Source organism: Pelodiscus sinensis, chromosome 2, assembly GCF_052426305.1.
Source record: "Pelodiscus sinensis isolate ZL-2025 chromosome 2, ASM5242630v1, whole genome shotgun sequence".
NCBI lineage: Eukaryota > Metazoa > Chordata > Testudines > Trionychidae > Pelodiscus > Pelodiscus sinensis.
The window spans coordinates 237,382,518-237,401,321 of record NC_143053.1 but is presented as its reverse complement, the minus strand read 5'-3'; the positions used below and the strand labels follow the sequence as shown (position 1 = coordinate 237,401,321).

The 18,804-nt window shown below is 40.9% G+C and overlaps 1 protein-coding gene across 1 annotated transcript in view; it reads right to left on the bottom strand.

The window, feature by feature from the left end:
- The window catches only part of PITRM1 (pitrilysin metallopeptidase 1), a 48,732-nt gene that overhangs the window by 12,970 nt on the left and 16,958 nt on the right, over nt 1-18,804 (bottom strand). Inside the window, exons 11-21 of the mRNA XM_075922708.2 lie at nt 18,365-18,478; nt 17,873-17,969; nt 15,509-15,643; nt 12,062-12,200; nt 10,669-10,785; nt 8,198-8,330; nt 7,616-7,736; nt 5,839-5,915; nt 3,755-3,920; nt 3,537-3,637; nt 546-666 (exon numbers count right to left, since the gene is read on the bottom strand). Coding sequence (XP_075778823.1) covers nt 546-666; nt 3,537-3,637; nt 3,755-3,920; nt 5,839-5,915; nt 7,616-7,736; nt 8,198-8,330; nt 10,669-10,785; nt 12,062-12,200; nt 15,509-15,643; nt 17,873-17,969; nt 18,365-18,478 — 1,321 coding nt within the window. The remainder of the gene's footprint in view (nt 1-545; nt 667-3,536; nt 3,638-3,754; nt 3,921-5,838; nt 5,916-7,615; nt 7,737-8,197; nt 8,331-10,668; nt 10,786-12,061; nt 12,201-15,508; nt 15,644-17,872; nt 17,970-18,364; nt 18,479-18,804) is intronic.

Below are 18,804 nucleotides of genomic sequence, written 5' to 3'. Positions count from 1 at the left end.
TGTACAAGTCCCAACAGTTGAAATCAGTTCAACCCCCACCAAATCAATCAAAACCAATCCTTCCACTGAAGCCACACAGAGTTTACACATTCGCCTAGAGATGTGCCCAAAAAAATAAAAAGAGAGAAAGCTGCCATGTTCAGGGGGTAAAAGGTAGCTACTGTATTAGAGTTTCCCTAAAATCTCCACTCACCCCTTAAACAGATAAATAGCTAGTGGCCCAGCAGAGTAACATTCAACCCAGAAAATATTTACACCTGATGGAACTATACATTATTTTCATCAGCACAGAGTTGAACAATAACTAAACAGTCAGAAGCGCACATAAGCTGGGCAAATTGTCACTGTGCATACTGAAGGAACTAACTTCTCTTTGAGAAGTCACAAGCCTCTTTATTCTGTCCATAGAAGTTCAGCAAACTGTTAGCCTTCCATTCGCATGCTATGCAGCAATAGTCAGGCTGCTAGTAATCTTACTCAGTATAGTAACTCAAAAATATTGAGTAACAATACATTTTACTCACAAATCAAATTGTTTTGCATACCTCAATCACATGGGGGCGAACAGGTTTTCTTTCTTTTTTACTTCTAGTGATGCTCTTTAAAAAGTGTTCTACTTCTTTAGATGCTTGTGACATCTGCTGAGGTGTAGCATTCACTGAACATCTGTTTAAAAAAAATGCCCTTACATAGTAGCATGCGTCTTACAGTTTTACAACCTTTTACATTTCAATTACTTCCTATACTTCCACACTTTTTTAAAGCAATATCTTAGAAGATCTCTGTGCCAGCAATCGTGATGATAAACACAAATTACAGCTGTAAATAAGGAAAGTATTGACAATTCTGACTGCAACATACCACCAGGGCACTGCCATGAGAAAATCCCTCTGGGAATTCTCAGTTTTGTCCCCAAGACAGTGAATCAAAACTTGTGCAACAGTGTCAGACTTTGCTCTTTATAGCAGTTGACCACCTGGCATTACTGTCTTAAAGAGTAAACTATGTCTTAAAGAGTAAACTATGCTTAAGCTTTAAAAGGTAATCTCTACACACCACTATTACCAATTCTTTCTTTACAACTAGCTCTTGTTATAAATTCTTGCATTTAATAAAAAAAACTGTACCTAGGTTATTTCCCTGCCCCCAAATAAATCATGGTACAATATTCCTGACATGACACTAAATCGTGTCAAACCAATCTGATAGCTTTCTTTAATAGGATAACAAGTCTTGTGGATAAAGGAGAAGCGGTGGATGTGGTATACCTAGACTTCAGTAAGGCGTTTGATACGGTCTCGCATGATATTCTTATCAATAAACTTGGCAAATACAACTTAGATGGGGCTACTATAAGGTGGGTGCATAACTGACTGGATAACTGTACTCAGAGAGTAGTTATTAATGGTTCACAATCCTGCTGGAAAGCTATAACAAGTGGGGTTCCGCAGGGGTCTGTTTTGGGACCTGCTCTGTTCAATATCTTCATCAACGATTTAGATATTGGCATAGAAAGTACGCTTATTAAGTTTGCAGATGATACCAAACTGGGAGGGGTCACAACTGCTCTGGAGGATAGGATCATAATTCAAAATGATCTGGACAAATTGGAGAAATGGTCTGAGGTAAACAGGATGAAGTTTAATAAAGACAAATGTAAAGTGCTCCACTTAGGAAGGAACAATCAGTTTCACACATACAGAATGGGAAACGACTATCTAGGAAGGAGTACGACAGAAAGGGACCTAGGGGTTATAGTGGACCACAAGCTGAATATGAGTCAGCAGTGTGATGTTGTTGCAAAAAAAGCAAACATGATTCTGGGATGCATTAACAGGTGTGTTCTGAGCAAGACACGAGAAGTCATTCTTTCGCTCTACTCTGCACTGGTTAGGCCTCAGTTGGAGTATTGTGTCCAGTTCTGGGTACTGCATTTCAAGAAAGATGTGGAGAAATTGGAGAGGGTCCAGAGAAGAGCAACAAGAATGATTAAAGGTCTAGAGAACATGACCTATGAAGAAAGGCTGAAAGAATTGGGTTTGTTTAGCTCAGAAAAGAGAAGACTGGGGGTGGGGGGGGAGACATGATAGCCATGTTCAGGTATCTAAAAGGGTATCATAAGGAGGAGGGAGAAAACTTGTTCATCTTGGCCTCTGAGGATAGAACTAGCAGCAATGGGCTTAAACTGCAGCAAGGGAGGTTTAGGTTGGACATTAGGAAAAAGTTCCTAACTGTCAGGATAGTCAAACACTGGAATAAATTGCCAGGGAAATTGTGGAATCCCCATCTCTGGAGATGTTTAAGAATAGGTTAGATAAATGTCTATCAGGGATGGTCTAGACAGTATTTGGTCCTGCCATCGGGGCAGGGGACTGGACTCGATGACCTCTCGAGGTCCCTTCCAGTCCTAGTATTCTATGATTCTGCAAATTAACACATTCAGAAGCTTATTACTTCCTGAGATGGAGGCGTCTGTCCTGCACTGGCCCTTTAACGGTTAAAAACCAGCCCTGGGAGAAGGCTGAGAGAGCATAGCACAGGGCTGCTCATCTTTGGAAGCCCTGGGGGTCACAGTGATACTCACAGCACATGCTGAGAGCTGCAACTTAAGTGTGGTTGCATTCATATGCAAATATATTCAAATATTTGCAAATAGCTTCTTTCACACTGACGGGCATGAATACAAAGGTTAAGGCAAGACTATACAACATGCAGGCCCCATTTAAGTCAGTTCTGCTGATATTAATAAAATGTAATATTTACCCAATTTCCACCCATATGGCAGCACTTTTAATGAGAAATGACAGTGCAGGAATGTAGCTACTAAAACGCATATCAACAGAAGACCATTATACTGACTCGCCATTATGGAGCATGTTCCCAGTGGAGGCCATGTTCAAAGGATCCCACCTGTGGGCTGCGCATTGAGCCCTTTGTAAACCCAAACAACACCACAGGCTGCATGTTGAGTACCCCTGGCATAGCCTGTAGCTGAGGCAGATAAAGCCAAATAGGGCCCAGCTGGGGCTGTATAAATAAGGGCTCCTGGAGGGAAGGAGAAGACACCCTCTTACTCAAGCTTGGGGGTAGGAGGGACCTGACTACCAGGGACGCTGGAGGCTTCCTGAGACAAAGCAGGGCTGGGAAGAGGCAGGAAGACATGACAACTTTTGAAACTGTAGTGCCTGAGATCAAGCAGCTTCACTTCAGCATTTCACTCATCTTTCTCACTACTTTACATTTAAGTGGATTCCAAGACCTCACTATTTCCCCTAAAAACAACTAGTCCTGTGGCACCATAGGGAATGAACTTCGGTGGGCACAACCCACTTCTTCAGATGATGTTATATATATTAGTCTCCAAAGTGCTACAGGACTACTCATTGTTTTTAACGTTAGATACTATCACGTCTATCCCTCAGACTATTTCCCTTAAGAGGCAGGAACATCTCAAACCAGCATTACATGAGATATTTATAGGACACAAAGATTTTTCTCTGACTCTTAATAGAAAAGGAACCCCAACAAGATCTCACCTCATGTTGTCACTGTTTAATAAATATTTCTTAATACGTGGTAGTTTGCGTAGTACTGGTTTAATGTCAGACATTTCTGCAATTCGCTTCATCAGTTTGACCTGAAAAGGAGGGAGGAAATAATCAGCAAATGTGAAGGTACTACATACATCAGCATAAATAAGCATAGCATAACGTAAGAGTTTGGTATCAGTTAAATAAAACACTTCTCCCTTTACCTGATCCATGCCATTGTACATTTCTTGCAACTCTCCAGCAGATGTAAGTGTTTTGCTAGCTCTCACAGATGCATATATATGCCCAGAATCAGGAATTCCATTTGACAGCTCTTGTGCAATCATCTTAACCAGTACTCTAAAATGCTCCTCTTCTTCAAAGTGTGGGCTACATTGGAAAGAAAGGAAACAACACTTACAGGCTACAATACTACACGTTCATTAAAAAGAAAAAGAAACAGACAAAGAAACAACAGAGAAAAATGCAAGAATTTTCCAGGTCTCATGCAGAAATGCTCTAATCTTAGGGTGATAATACTTCCCTATGCTGAATACAGGACACCTGGTAAAATTACCTGTACTTAAGCAAGTTCAATGGCAATCAGATGTATGCACTTCTAACATTCAAAATAACATCAAGTTGACTAAGTCCATATTAAAAAGTAGTTGGAGCCTTTTTATTTACCTTATCTTCAAGGCTGTAGGGTTCACATGGAGAGGTGACAGACACAGGTAGAGGTTACACATGCACACACTCCTGTATCCCTCTCTCATACAAGGAGAGGGAGGATGCGACAGACTGACCTGATGCTCCCTACCTGGGCCTCCAGGACATATCTGCCTCTCCTGGTACCTGGCACTACATCTTCCCAAGGCAGCACATAGGGGTGAAATACAGGGTCACATACCTACCCTCCACAGATTTCTGCCAGGATTCACAGCAGATTGTGGCCAGTAACAGCCTTTCAGCACTGTGTGGAAGTGAAGGGAAAGGAGCTGCTTCCAGCTGCAAGGGAGAAGGTGAGGAGAAGGGATGACCCTGGCCCATGTCTTTACAGAGCTCATCTCTTCCTCCCCCAGTTCCCCAGTGCTTGGAAGCAGCTTGTCCTTTCTTGCCTGCAGAGTGTAGAAAGGCAGCTCAACCTCCAGACTGCTGGTGGCCAGTGACATAATCCAGCTGCCTCCTATCCCCTGGCTACAGTATAAGCAGGAAAAGGTGAAGCCCTAAAGATTTACTGTGCACCAGGTCCCAGAGAACCTGACTGCAGGGGCTTCAGCAAACCCAGTCAGAGGTGGCTCAGCAGGGGGAACAAAGGGTGCTAATCTCCTGCCTGGGAGCTGCTGTGAAGAGCTTGCATGTTTGGGACACAGACAAGATGGAAACTGCTCCCCCCCCCACCACACTCTCTAGAGCTGAGCTGAGGGGAGAAGAGGCTTCCCCAGGCTAGTGCTGTGTGGGACTTTGGCACATACAGGGCTTAGCTCCTCATGGCCAATGCCCCAGGCCAGGGTGTCTTGGACTTTCCCGAGGCTCCAGCCTAGCCAGAGGCAGTGGGGGAAGCAACCTGCCAGCCAGGCTGTTGTTGAGCTGAGCACTCTGACCAGGGGCTGGTTCTCTGCACAGTACTTGGAATGGGACATGCTCCAGTAGGGGGGATAGGGAGGAGCAGGGGGGACCAAAGGAGTATGGGGCAAAACAAGGAGAGGACAGTGAGAGGGGGTACATGGAAATGGCAGATGGGTGCAGCAGAGACAACACGTAACTGGTCAATGTCTGGTATCGGCACACACCAGACTCCTCAGCTTGTAGTGCGCAGCCAGTGCTGAATGTAAAGGGGATGGCAGGGAAAGTTCTGTTGACCAAGAGGTGGGATGTGTGCTGCATCTTCATCTGGCCACCTGCCTTGCACACCCACCCTCATCGCCAGCCACTGCCCGCACCACCATCTATTGCTGGTCGGTGGACAGCTGGTGAGCAGGGATCTAGCCAGCACCAGTACCCTCCATTACTGATCAAGTCAGGACACTGCAGAAAGGCTTAAATACGGGACTTAAAAATATGGGACCGGATCTAGACTACTTTAAAATACTGAATGGTTCATTATTGTAATTTCTAAAACTAGCCTTCATCCGTACAGCTAATATGGATTTTATAGAAAGAAGAATATTTTGATTTAGAGCATGCTGAAATTAAATTATGCAAAGCCAGAATTGATTAACAAAGTAGGAACTCTTTTTTTTTTTTTTTTGAGGGACAGGAGAAGGTAGAAGAGGGACTAAAAACATATGAAAAGCCAATACACTACTTGTTAAAGATTTCACTCCATAAGTGCATCATGTCTGGCAGATTTCTATCCAGGCACAGAGATGAAAAGAGCACACCCTAAAGGAAAAATGAAGATACTTCACACACAGGATAAACCAATAGAAGACAACTGAAATAAAAGGCCACAGAAACATGATGCAGCATTTTATGAAAGTGATTCTACAGTATCAGCTTAATGGCCTATCACATGCAGACAGCCTCACTGCTAAAACTGCAGGAAAGACAAGAAGTGTAGTTACATAGGTCTACATGAATAGTACCTTCCTTTCTATGGGGCAAACCCTGCCTCATGTGTCAGTGAAAGCCAGCTTCTGTGTCCCTATGTCAGCCTATCACATTCAGTGGGTGGTTAAATGTGGCCTAGAAGGAGGACAGTGGAACTCTAGATCAAAGTTGTTCAGAGGGTAGAAAGCAAATGAGTGCCTAATCCCTGCCCTGCAGATATGCTGATAGGGTATGTCTACACTACCACCCTAGTTCGAACTAGGGTGGTAATGTAGGCAACCGGAGTTACAAATGAAGCCCGGGATTTGAATTTCCCGGGCTTCATTTGCATCTCGCCAGGCGCCGCCATTTTTAAATGTCCGCTAGTGTGGACTCCATGCCGCGCAGCTACACGCGGCACGGACTAGGTAGTTCGGACTAGGCTTCCTATTCCGAACTACCGTTACTCCTCGTGAAATAGGAAGCCTAGTCTGAACTACCTAGTCCGTGCCGCGTGTAGCCGCGCGGCACAGAGTCCGTACTAGCGAGATGCAAATGCAAATTCAAATCCTGGGCTTCATTTGCAACTCCGGTTGCCTACATTACCACCCTAGTTCGAACTAGGGTGGTAGTGTAGACATACCCATACTCCTCTCCCCATGTACTGTGGGCAGTAACTACTGCACGGAAGTTACAGCAAAAGAAGGGGGGGCCACAGAAGATCAACATTAAGAAAAATCTTAATTGAGTTGATTGAGGAAGTCCTAGCATGTCTGATCTCAATGAGCTTGAATATATTGAATATTCTTTAACTATACATTACTACTGTGCTACATATGTAGGTTTGGTAGAGTTATCTTTTTACTATTTTATAATTTCAATAGAAAATATAAAGCTCTATTTTTAAAGCATTTTAAAATGTTTACCGGTTTAAATTGTCAGAGTAGCAGATTTCATGGGAGGAAATTAGGCAATTTTCATGACAGTAAACACTGAAAATCAATTACTTAAAACTTTAACCAGCGTAACACCATTTCTGATTATGTGTCAAAATATAAAGAAAATATCCTCATATCAAGCTCTAATAAGTTCTCAAACAGCATTTTTCTTACTTTGCCTCCATAAATTTCTATCCTCATTGATGGAAATTAATTTTGTCTGTGTGTATACAGTAAAATAATGCTTTCTGATAAAAATCTAATCCTTCCAATTTTATACATATGTCATGCCATTTTGTCATGAAAGAACTGAAAAAGGTAAACATCTTTTCTTAGTTTTTTTTTTATCTACTTGAATACTGTGGTAAGAGATATTATAAAGCAATCTGAAGATAAAGAGTCATGAAAAAAGGTTATCTTTGGGATAAAGGTAAGTTATCATGATGATGAAATTTATGTCATGTCAACAAAAGCTCATCTCTACACCAAATTTTCAGCACAACATGTTCTGAAATAAAGTCCTCAACATTGACTGCTTTATGAAGAAACCTTACTCGATCCTTAACTACAATGTTGTCAGTGTAATGCAACAGCATATATTATGTTATGATTTACCTGTTCATACGCATCCAGGTGGGAATCATCAGCAATGATATGTGGGCTGGCAGACATGCCACCTGTTTTTAGTTCTATTTGTTGGGCTTGTTCTCTGTAACCAAGGGTTCCACAGCCCATTCTATAAAAAAAAGAAAAACAAAAAAGAAGTAGTTCTATTTCCTCTGAGTTCAAACAATATAGTAAAACCAGAAACGATCCAAATTGTCCAGTACAAATACACAATGTAACTTCAAAGCACAAGTAATCTGATGCATTACCTAATAGATAGGGGGAGTTATTAATAAAGACACTAGGGTTTTTTAAATGTTAGCAAATACCCAATATATGGTATTAAAGAAAAAATTAAAATACAAAAGAGTCTATTAAAATGTATTTGATAAAGTAGTTTACAAGCTTGCTAGCTAACTATATCGGACTCTGCCCCATAATAAAAATTATTTGCACTATTGAAACATCACTGAAATTACCAGAAAACAGAAGTAAGATGGAACACAATAATTCTAGGAAGTGTTCAATATTAATGTTATTTCCATGTATTGCAATACATCATATCAACTTCAAGCACACTAATTATCTTACTTAGTAATGACATTGCAGAAGAGTGGCACGTATGGTTTGAGCTCCTCTGGAAGGGTGTTCAAGCTGGAAACAGCTCTGAAATATACCATCCCATTGGTCGGCTGAGCACAGTACTGGACAGGGATTTCATCAGCTATGAATAAAAGGAAAAACTTTGAGAACATGATAGCTATGACATTGGCCAAAATACTTTATAATAGAGCTATTTTTGACACTACAAAAAGTAATAGGAAGCCACATCCTGTTTTAATTGCAGGCATTGTGATGTGAGTCCCAGACAGATTTATGAGTTTTCTAGGCCATTATACAGTTATGTTCAGTCAGTAGAAATCACCTTCAAAATTATCAGACTGAGAAAGGTTATTAAATATTTAAATTTTAGACTCAGAAAAGGATAAGGTGGGATGTAGTAATCTCTTTCATTAAACCAACTTCTGCTGGTGAGAGAGAACCTTTTGATTTACACAGAGCTCTTTTTCAGGTTTGTGTAGCTCAAAAGCTCGTGTCTCTCACAAAAATAAGTTGGCCTAATAAAAGATATCTCACCCACCTTGTCTCTGACATCGCAGGACTGACACAATTACAACAATACTTCATACAAGAATAAGAAAGAGCAAACAACTGAAAGGCAAACTGTTTTGAAAAATGCTAAAGGAATATTTAGTCCTGTTGAAGCAGTCCCTTTCCTCCTTTCCACATCTCAAATATGGAAGAGAATAGCTGTGATTCTTTCATTGTAAACAAAACCAGTAGGAAGCACAAATATATTGTAGTTATTAATGTGGAGACAACAGCTGTGCTGATCTGTGGGAAAGGAGGGTTATTGTTTGGAGTACAAGAGAAGAGAAGGAGAAAAAGAAGGAAACAATCTTTAAAAAAATTGACAGAAAAAAAGCGATTTAGAGACCCATTTCCTTTTGCTTTTTTTTCCTCTCCCTTTTTTAAAAATAAACTGGGGAAAGGGGTTGCTTCTACTGAAATGAGAGAGAAGCTAAGGTGGCAGCTTTATTAATGACAAACATTTGAGTACAGGCAAGAGACACAAAAGATCTGTGTGAGCCAAGGTAGAGAAATACATACACGAAGAAGTATGCTTACTAAGGAACAATATGTAGCATGATTGCACAAGTTAATATATCTATCGAAGTTCAGGGAAGAGCATGACTGAGACAAACTTGAACATTTCTGAACTCTGATTGCCTGAGGTAACAAAATGTTTGTATTTTTGTACACTTTTGTTTAAGAATCAACAGCTGCCATGCTCTTCTGCAACTAGAAATTTTATCCTTCACCATTTTCTTAGAAGCACATGTGTTTTACTTTATTACAATTAATTATGCTGATCCTGTTGTTCAAGTGTTATCTAATTATTATAATGTATTACCACAATAAAATTATGCACTGGTCTCATTATGGCATTTAAGTTTTCAAAGAAATACCTTTCCATTTCTCACCAGGGAAATGGGTACATTATGGAATTCTCATCAGTGATGATATTTACTGGATGGCCAATTAGTTTTTACAGTCTGTACAGGTTCCTGTAATAACTGGGAAACTATATATACTTGCCAGCAAGCAGCACCACAAGAACAGCTATTCAGTGAACACCTGTTTGTTTTTCCTCTATTTAATTTAGTGATTTCAGTCTGATGGATGTTTCTTACCACTTTTAGTAGCTCAAGTAGCAGATTCTGTTCTACAGCCTATGCTAACAGATGGCATATGTACTTTAAAATATTATACAATTCAAATCACTTTCAGAATTTTGCTACAGTTCTACAATTAACACAAGTAATCTATAATTACTTGTTCTCCATCAATTTACAGAACAGTTCTTGGATCAGCTAGGAAGAGGTACAGTATTTTTTATACTTCAAGTATTGCAACCACCTTAGGGTGTGTCTACACAGCAAAGCTATTTTGGAATAACAGCTGTTATTCCGAAATAACTATGCGAGAGTCTACACAGCAATTCCATTATTTTGAAGTAATTTCGAAATAATGGACAGCTTATTCCGACTTCTGTAAACTTATTCTACGAAGAACAATGCCTATTCTGAAAAAGCTATTTCGAAATAAGGCATGTGTAGACGTTCCACTTCTGCTATTTCGAAATAGCCCCTCACCTGGGCCATTCTAAGTTATTCCTTCTGGGGCTCCAAATTATGATAGCAGGTCTACATTAGGGAAGCCTTCCTTGGACTAATTTTGAGGCTTCCCTGCAGTGGTATAGACGTACTATTTCAAAATAAGCTATTTCAAAATAACTATTCTGGAATAGCTTATTCCAAAATAACTGTGGAGTACAGACATAGCTTTAGAGCAACATGGTTCAGACTTAGGCTTTTATTCTATACCCCAATATGCTGGCAAGTATATGAAGCCATTTCATTTCCCATTCACACTCTACTCTCAAAGCAACAGTCCATTAAATTATTCCTTAATTTTACAGAAGATTTAAGTATACTAACCTTCAAATGCCATCTCCAGTTCAGTGAATGGGATTGTGGACTCAATGTCAGATACTTTTAGAGCTGGGAGACAGGAGGTATCCTGAGGTTTGCTCTGAAGATCAATTAACTCCAAACCTAATAAATTAGAATAGCAGGACTAATGCTTAAAGATTTCTAATACAAATTATCAAAAACCCGTGAAATTATGTAGCTTCCCAGGGGGAAGGGAATGCATTTCTGTGGTATAAGAGTTTGATATTTCCAATTTCCAACAGCTCCCTTAAACAATTACATAGTTACTACATTTTATTGACATGCACATCAAGAGGCATAATACAAAATGCATCTCCCCAGTAATAATAATAGTGTTTCTAGCTCCATCCTTTTTAATGACAGCTCATTAGACACCCACCAGGCAGATGTCAGAAAGCCTTTAATAGCAAGCTCCATGGACAACACACAGCTTTGAGGTGAAAAGCTCAACCACCACCTGGAATCCTCCTCAGAGTGCTCTCTCTGGACCTTTCTACATGGTGTGTGGCTAAATCTGTTAGTCAATTGGAAAATCTCAACCTCTATCTTTTGTATCTGCTCCTGGCTGCTTTAAAAAAACAAATCCAAAGACGACAACTTCAAGTTCACCTTATAATATAGGCAACCTCCCCCAGCTGCTAGAAACCTGCTCTCCTTTACCCATGTTCAGAACCTCCAGGCTACTTTACAGTAGTAGCTCAGCTTCTTTACTCCTCTAGATTTTGTTTCTCTTCCTTGGGAACACTTACTAGCCTGCCTTACTGCTGTTTATAGTTTTCCTAAGCACAATGAGTGTAATTGACATGATGACTTTATGTTTCACTGTTGCCCATAGATTCCAAGTTCTGCTAATCTTACTCAGGGGCTGTCTATGTAAGTGACAATATTAGAGAAACTACAGTCTGCAGGCTGAAAAATCCATCTATGTATCAGTTCTCATTATAGAATTCCCCCTCTCCACCAATCGTTTTAATTTTTTAAGTGAAAAGTACTCTACATCATGGAATATACTGGTGACGTCTATAACCAGGGCTCGACAAATCAGTGAATCTACTTGCCTGTGGCGAGTAGATTTCAGCTAGTCGCCCCTTTTACAGGCAGCATGCGCATGCACAATGCAAGTCTGGCACATGTGCAGTGCGGGGCTGGCAAGTAGATTTCGCTGCAGTTTGTTAAGCCCTGTCTATAACTGTACATTTGTCTTTTGCAAGTATATATGAGCACACGCAGATTATTTAAAAAAAAAAAAAAATCAAGAGTAGTGTCCCCAACTTCCAAAACATATGTTGATGGACTTCTGGTATATATCAAACAATTGTACATATTCTATAAGTAACAAAATACCTATCAGAACTGAAAAGTATTACCAGAGGCTAACCTTTTTCATATGTTTGTTTCTTCTCCTTTTCTGAAAGATCATTGACCTTCTGTTTCAGTTTTTCTGCTTCCAGTTTTGCTTGTTTTTCATAGTAGCTTTCATCTGGACTCATTGACAGAGTCAGTCTATGTAGATTATCCTGTACAAATACATTCCCATAATAAAATATTAAGTTTAAGGACTGCTTCTTCCCTTTTGTGTTCAGATTCCTAGATTTATTGCCATTACCATGCAGATATACTTAGCAGGGATGTTAGTAGTTGACTACTCAACTACCCAATAAGTATAAGCTTTTCCAGTAGTCAAGTGAAGCGCTCAGCCTCCCCTTCCCCACTTGCCTCTGTATGAGGGCGTGCTCCAAGGCTTTGCTCCCCGTCTCCCTGCAAACCAGGGAGACCTGGAGCAAAGCCTTGGAGCACGCCCGTAGCGGGACAGCCCGGGCGCGCCTGGGCTGTCCCGCTGTGGGCGTGCTCCAAGGCTTTGCTCCCCGTCTCCCTGCAGACCAGGGAGACGCAGAGCAAAGCCGCGGAGCACGCCCGCAGCGGGACAGCCCGGGTGAGCCTGGCCTGTCCCGCTGCGGGCGTGCTCCAAGGCTTTGCTCCCCGTCTCCCTGGTCAGCAGACCAGGGAGACGGAGCAAAGCCATGGAGGACGCGGGCGGTCCCACCACCGCGTCTCCCTGGTCTGCTGGGGGGGGGGGGGGGTGGAAGTGCAGCTAGTGCCTCCCCTCCCCCCCCAGCAGCCCAGGCTTTTCTTGCCTATGCCTGGGGTAGAGCAGCTGGGGCGCTGCCGGGTTGGTCCCAAAGCGCCTCTCCTCGGCGCTACTGTACCAACCCGGCAGCACCCCAGCTGCTCTGCCCCAGGCGTCCTGATTCAGCCGCTGCTGGTCAGTTTCAGCAGTGGCTGAATCAGGACGCCTGGGGCAGAGCAGCTGGGGTGCTGCTGGGTTGCTCCAGTAGCGTCGAGGAGCGGTGCTACTGGAGCAACCCAGCAGCACCCCAGCTGCTCTGCCCCAGGCATCCCCAAGTCAGCCGCTGCTGAAACTGACCAGGGGCTGACTACAGGAAACTGATCAGTTTCAGCAGTGGCTGACGCCAGTTCCGACTTACATACAGATTCGACTTAAGAACAAACCTACAGTCCCTATCTTGTACGTAACCTGGGGACTGCCTGTATTTTCTATGAGCTTGCACTACAAAGAAGGAAAGTGATGGGCAGTACAAGAAGCACATTAAAGGAAGTTTTGAAACAAACAGTAATAAGTCACTGGGACCAGATAGCATTGCTCCAAACATTCTAAAACAACTCAAATGTGAAATTGAAGAATTACTAACTTTGATTTGTAACCTATTGTTTAAATCAGCTTCTGTGCCTAATGACTAGAGGGTAGCTAATGTGATGCCAATTTTTAAAAAGGGTTCTAGCCTGGTAATTACAGGCCAGTAAGTCTAACCTCAATACTGGAAAGATTGGTTTAAACTATAAGTAAGAACAGAATTGTCAGACATACAGATGAGCATAACTTGTTGGGGAAAAAGTCAACATGGTTTCCGCAGAAGGAAATCATGCCTCATTAATCTACTAGACTCCTTTGAGGTTAGAAGGGGGCTGTCAACAAGCAGGTAGACAAGACAGATCCAGTGGATATAGTATACTTAGCTCTTCAAAAAGCCTTTGGCAAGGTCCCTAACCAAAGGCTCTGAAGCAAAGTAAACTGTCAAGGGATAAGAGGGAAAGTCCTCTCATGCACAGATAACTAGTTAAATGATAGGAAACAAAGGGTAGGAATTAATGGTCAGTTTTCAGACTGGAGAGAAGTGGTGTCCCTCAGTGGTCCATACGAGGAACAATCCTATTGAACATATTCATAAATGATCTGGAGAAAAGGGTAAACAGTGAGGGTACATCTAAACTACATGGCTCCGTCAACGGAGCCATGTAGATTTGTTTGTTCGGCAAAGGGAAATGAAGCCGCGATTTAAATAATCGCGGCTTAATTTAAATTTAAATGGCTGCCGCGCTGAGCCGACAAACAGCTGATCAGCTGTTTGCCGGCTCAGCGCACTAGTCTGGACGCTCCTCTGCCGATATGAAAGCCCTTTATCGACCTCCCCGGTAAACCTCATCCTACGAGGCATAATGGGGAGGTTGATAAAGGGCTTTCAGGTTGGCGCGAGAGCGTCCAGACTAGCGCGCTGAGCCAACAAACAGCTGATTAGCTGTTTGTCAGCTCAGCGTGGCAGCCATTTAAATTTAAATGAAGCCGCGATTATTTAAATCGCAGCTTCATTTCCCTTTGCCGATCAGCCTAATCTACATGGCTCCATCGATGGAGCCATGTAGTTTAGACACAACCTCAAATGGCAAAATTTGCAGAGGGCACTAAACTGCTCAAGGTACTGAAGTCCGAAGCAGACTGTGAAGAACTTCCAAAGGATCGCACAAAACTAGGTGACAGGGTAACAAATTATCGGATAAATTTTAATGTTGATAAATGCCAAGTAATCCATATTGGAAAACATAATCCCAACTATACATATACAATTATGGCTGGTGTGAAGAAAGTAAATAAGGAAAAGTTATTTACTTGTTCCCATAACATAAGAACTAAGGGTCACCAAAGGAAATTAATACATAGTAGATTTAAAATGAGCAAAAGGAAGTTTTTCTTCACACAATATACAGTCAACCTATTTAACTCGTTACTAGGGGATGTTGTGAAGAACAGGTCTTAAGAGAGTTCAAAAAAATAACTAGATAGCCATTGATGTAACAATACTGCATGAATCTATTAGCCAGGATGGGCAGGGATGGTGGCCTTAGCCTGTTTGTCAAAGGCTGGAAATGGGCGACAGGGGATGGATCATTTGATGATTAGTTGTTCTATTCATTCCCTCTGGGGCCCCTGGCATTGGCCACATTGGTCTGACCCAGTATGTCCTTTTTTATGTTACATTTCTGGGGACAAGTCTGAGCCTAATTTGCTAGTGTCACTCTAACACTCAATTCAGGAGTGGCTGGCTAGGAGCACTCATGTAACTCAGCTGGGAGTAATTAACATTCCAGAGGCTGTCAATGAGCAAAGCCAGGAGCCACAGCTCTCCCAGTGAAGCAGTGTAGAAGACACACCACCCTGGAGAATTGAGGGGGCACAGCTGTTCAGCAGGACACTTTGTATGCTGGGGAATGTCTGTCTTGCATTTTTCCCAAAGTACACACTTTAAGTGGACATTTGGCAAAAATGGGTGGTAGCTTAATTTTCTGAAAGATTTAAGGTATATTGGATAAGTGGACTCCATCTGTAAATGCTGACATTTAAGCTACCCTTAATAATAATTTATATAGTTATGAAAAAATCAAGAGGACTGAAGCTAGTATTATTGTCACAGGCTCCAACAGTGTGATTTAGAAATTATTACTAAAAGAGCTTTTCCTTTGGTTTCCTTACCTTAAAATACTGCTTAACTTTTTCTTGAAGAAACATTGGGTTTTCCTTGAGGTGATGCCTGAACTGAGCCACTTTGTCTGCAATCTTCAGAAGTTCCACAGGGTCTCCTTCATGATTCCAGCAGGAAGCTATGTACTTGATTGGCAAGATATTAGACAAACATAACATTTAACTGCATATATAGCCATTTCATGGATTGATATGCATATTCCAGAACACACATTTTGCCAGTCTTGTTTGCATATTTATAGCAGACAAGCAATATGCAACACTTTGGTAATACCGCCATTTGATAAGTGCATAAGGTAAAAGTGATATTATTGGTTGTTGAAAGGAACACAGTTAAGGCTGCAACTGGGCTTACATTTTGTAAAACCAATGTTCTCCACCAAAATCTTCACACAAAGGAAATATCATTTGACAAATGGATTGGTCAGGTCTAGGGCAGAGGTAAATGTTTCCACAACCTTTGGAGCAGTAACTGTCTGTTCCAAGATCTGGAAGAATTTAACATTTCTCACTCATTAAGTTTGATCAATCTAACAATAATTTGTTCGACTGGTTCGGTGCATCTCTACAAACACTGTTAAAAAAATCAGACAAATTTCTGTAAGATTGCACTCTAAATTTAAGGTGTTCTATGTTCAACATATCTAACTTTTGCTTTTTGTCACTGTTGTAACAAGAAATTAACAAAAGAAAAGGGAACTCAGACACTGAACTTCCCTAGTTAAAGTCTAGTATATTTAAACTATCATCTCTAGAAAACTTGAAGCTATTTCCCTTTTTTATTAATGGAGGGATGTCACTGTTGGAGAATTAAACAGTTTCTATTTCTTTTAAATAAAGTACACTTCTAGAGTATTTTCTTGCAGCGATAACCCTCACTTTGAATTAATTTCTTACAAGCCTTAGCAAAAGATTTTTTTCTTGCAGAACTTGATCAGACAAGCTGAACACATTTTAAAAAATGGTAATCACCACAGTGAGAAACTTATAAAGCAGTTTTTGCCAGATCCTAACTTGAACAGTGAAACGCTTTGAAATACGTTTGATTGGATTATTCCATTCGATGCTTTTTGCTTGTTGATGTCCCCTCCCCAAGTCTTCTGGTAACCACATTACTCCACCCTAGAAGACCTCCTAAGCAGCTCACTTCCTTTGGATCTTAGAGAGGTCCACAGATGGGGCTTGCAGGCTATAGAAAGCTTGAAGCTTGGGTTACATAGTGGAGAACAGGATAGAGAGTAAAGTGGGTGAAGGTTACAATGGTAAGGACAAGGAGGACAGCAGCATGACAGACAGTGGACACGTAGAACACAGGGTATAGCTTTTGGGAAAAGCAGAACGTGAAATATTCCACTTCTCCTGTAGACCCTACAGCTCACACAGGCCCCCATCTCTTTTTAAAAAGTTGCCAAATGAATATAAGGACTAGTTTCTAGCTATGGTTTCCAATGATCACCTTGCAGCGCAAATACCTATATCCCTTCAGGCAGCAATAGATGCCACTGAGATCCCTTGCGTTCTCAGGGTTCCTCAGTGCAGTTCCCTGTAAACAGTGCGCTTGTACGGCCACCAAGGAGATTTTCAAATACCACCCAGGTGATTAGCTAGGTTTTTTGTTTCTACTAGTGGTGCACATTCACACATGCCTCAGTGCAAATAAAAATTATTCTCCACATGGATGGAAAATATTAGAAGGAACATTGGCTCAGAATCACCCACATTTTCTATGGAATTCATACACCTACCCACAGCAACCCCCACCTGAAACAGTCTCACTTATAGAGGACCGGGCTGGAGCAGCCCTCTGTCTGTGGCTAGCAGGACCGCAGCCTCTGTGACATCCCAGACCTGGCTACTCTGTACCAGTCCTCCAATGGTTAACCAGTTAAACAATATAATTTTAATTGTTTAACCAGTTAACTGTTTTAATGGGTATTTGCCCTAGAAAACAGTCAAGCCAATGCAAATTTTCACATTTATACTATGAATTTTAAAAACAATAGGTAAATTAACGGGACCAAGAAATCAGTCATTATTTACATAGTGCTATGGTGTGCAAGAGGAAAGAAGCCATGCCCCAAGTTTACAAGCCCAGGAGAAATAATTACCCATGCAAGCAATCTCAGTGCAGTTAATCATGTAAAGATTAGGAGGCTGGACTCAAAGGAGACAATACAAATGCTAACAACAACAGATCTTTGTGGACTTTGCGGGAGGGAAGAAGAGAGACAAAAGAAAGATACTTCAGTGGGAGTTCTGCATGAGAACGGCCTTGCAAAATTGGATCCAGAATTTTAAGACACTGTTGAAAACAGACATTTTACTTCTTGAGAAAAAAAAAAAAAGAGCACTTACTGACGTCAGAGCAAGACCAAAACTTGTAGACTGATGCTTCAGCTGGATTTCAATTTTATGAAGTAGAGCTTCAATCCTCTCTTCCTCAAATCCTTTCCTAAAATATATACATTGTATGTGTGTGTGTGTACATATGCAAATTTACCCATTAACACAATACTAATCATAATAAATAAAGACATGAACATGAATTACAGTATCGATGAAGCACTGGTACTTAATATGTATAACATAGAATAAAACTCATCTGAAGTAAGATCATACTGTGCCATTTAATGAAACACCACTATTGTAGTGAAGGGCATACTATACCGAAGTATTTAAGGAGCTATTAAGGGAGAAAGGGAATAAGTATAGATCTAAACAGTACTGAACCACTAGAAATTACTTCTTTACTGTAGTTTCCATACATTTAAACTAAGATATTTTTAAAATAAATGTCTAGAAATAGTTTCTGCTAAAAGAATACTTCAAAAATTTAACATTACTCACTCAATGACTTCATCTATTGTTTTAGCAATAATTTGTTTGACAGTTTCAATGTCTCGTTCAGCAATTCCTTGGAGGCCTACACTGAAATAAGCCTCTCTCGTGCAGCCATTAAACCTAAAATAAAAAACATTTATTCCAATGGTAGGCACTAAAACTATTACAAAGGATTACAGAAAAGTAATAGCCATCTAATAAATAATAAAAAAAGAGTTGGTATGTACAAGATCTAGACTAAGATGGAAACACTAACAAAACACAAGAAGCCAAAAATCTTCAGGTATTTATTTTTCAGTTTCAGTAGGAATGTTACAATGTGTTAAAAAGTTTCAAATATAGTTCAGTCTAAAGAATGAAGTACAGCAGTAGAAACAAAACTAACCAGGAAGGACATTAGATCTCGGAATTAATCTGCATTAATGTTTTCAAATACAGATTTTTCT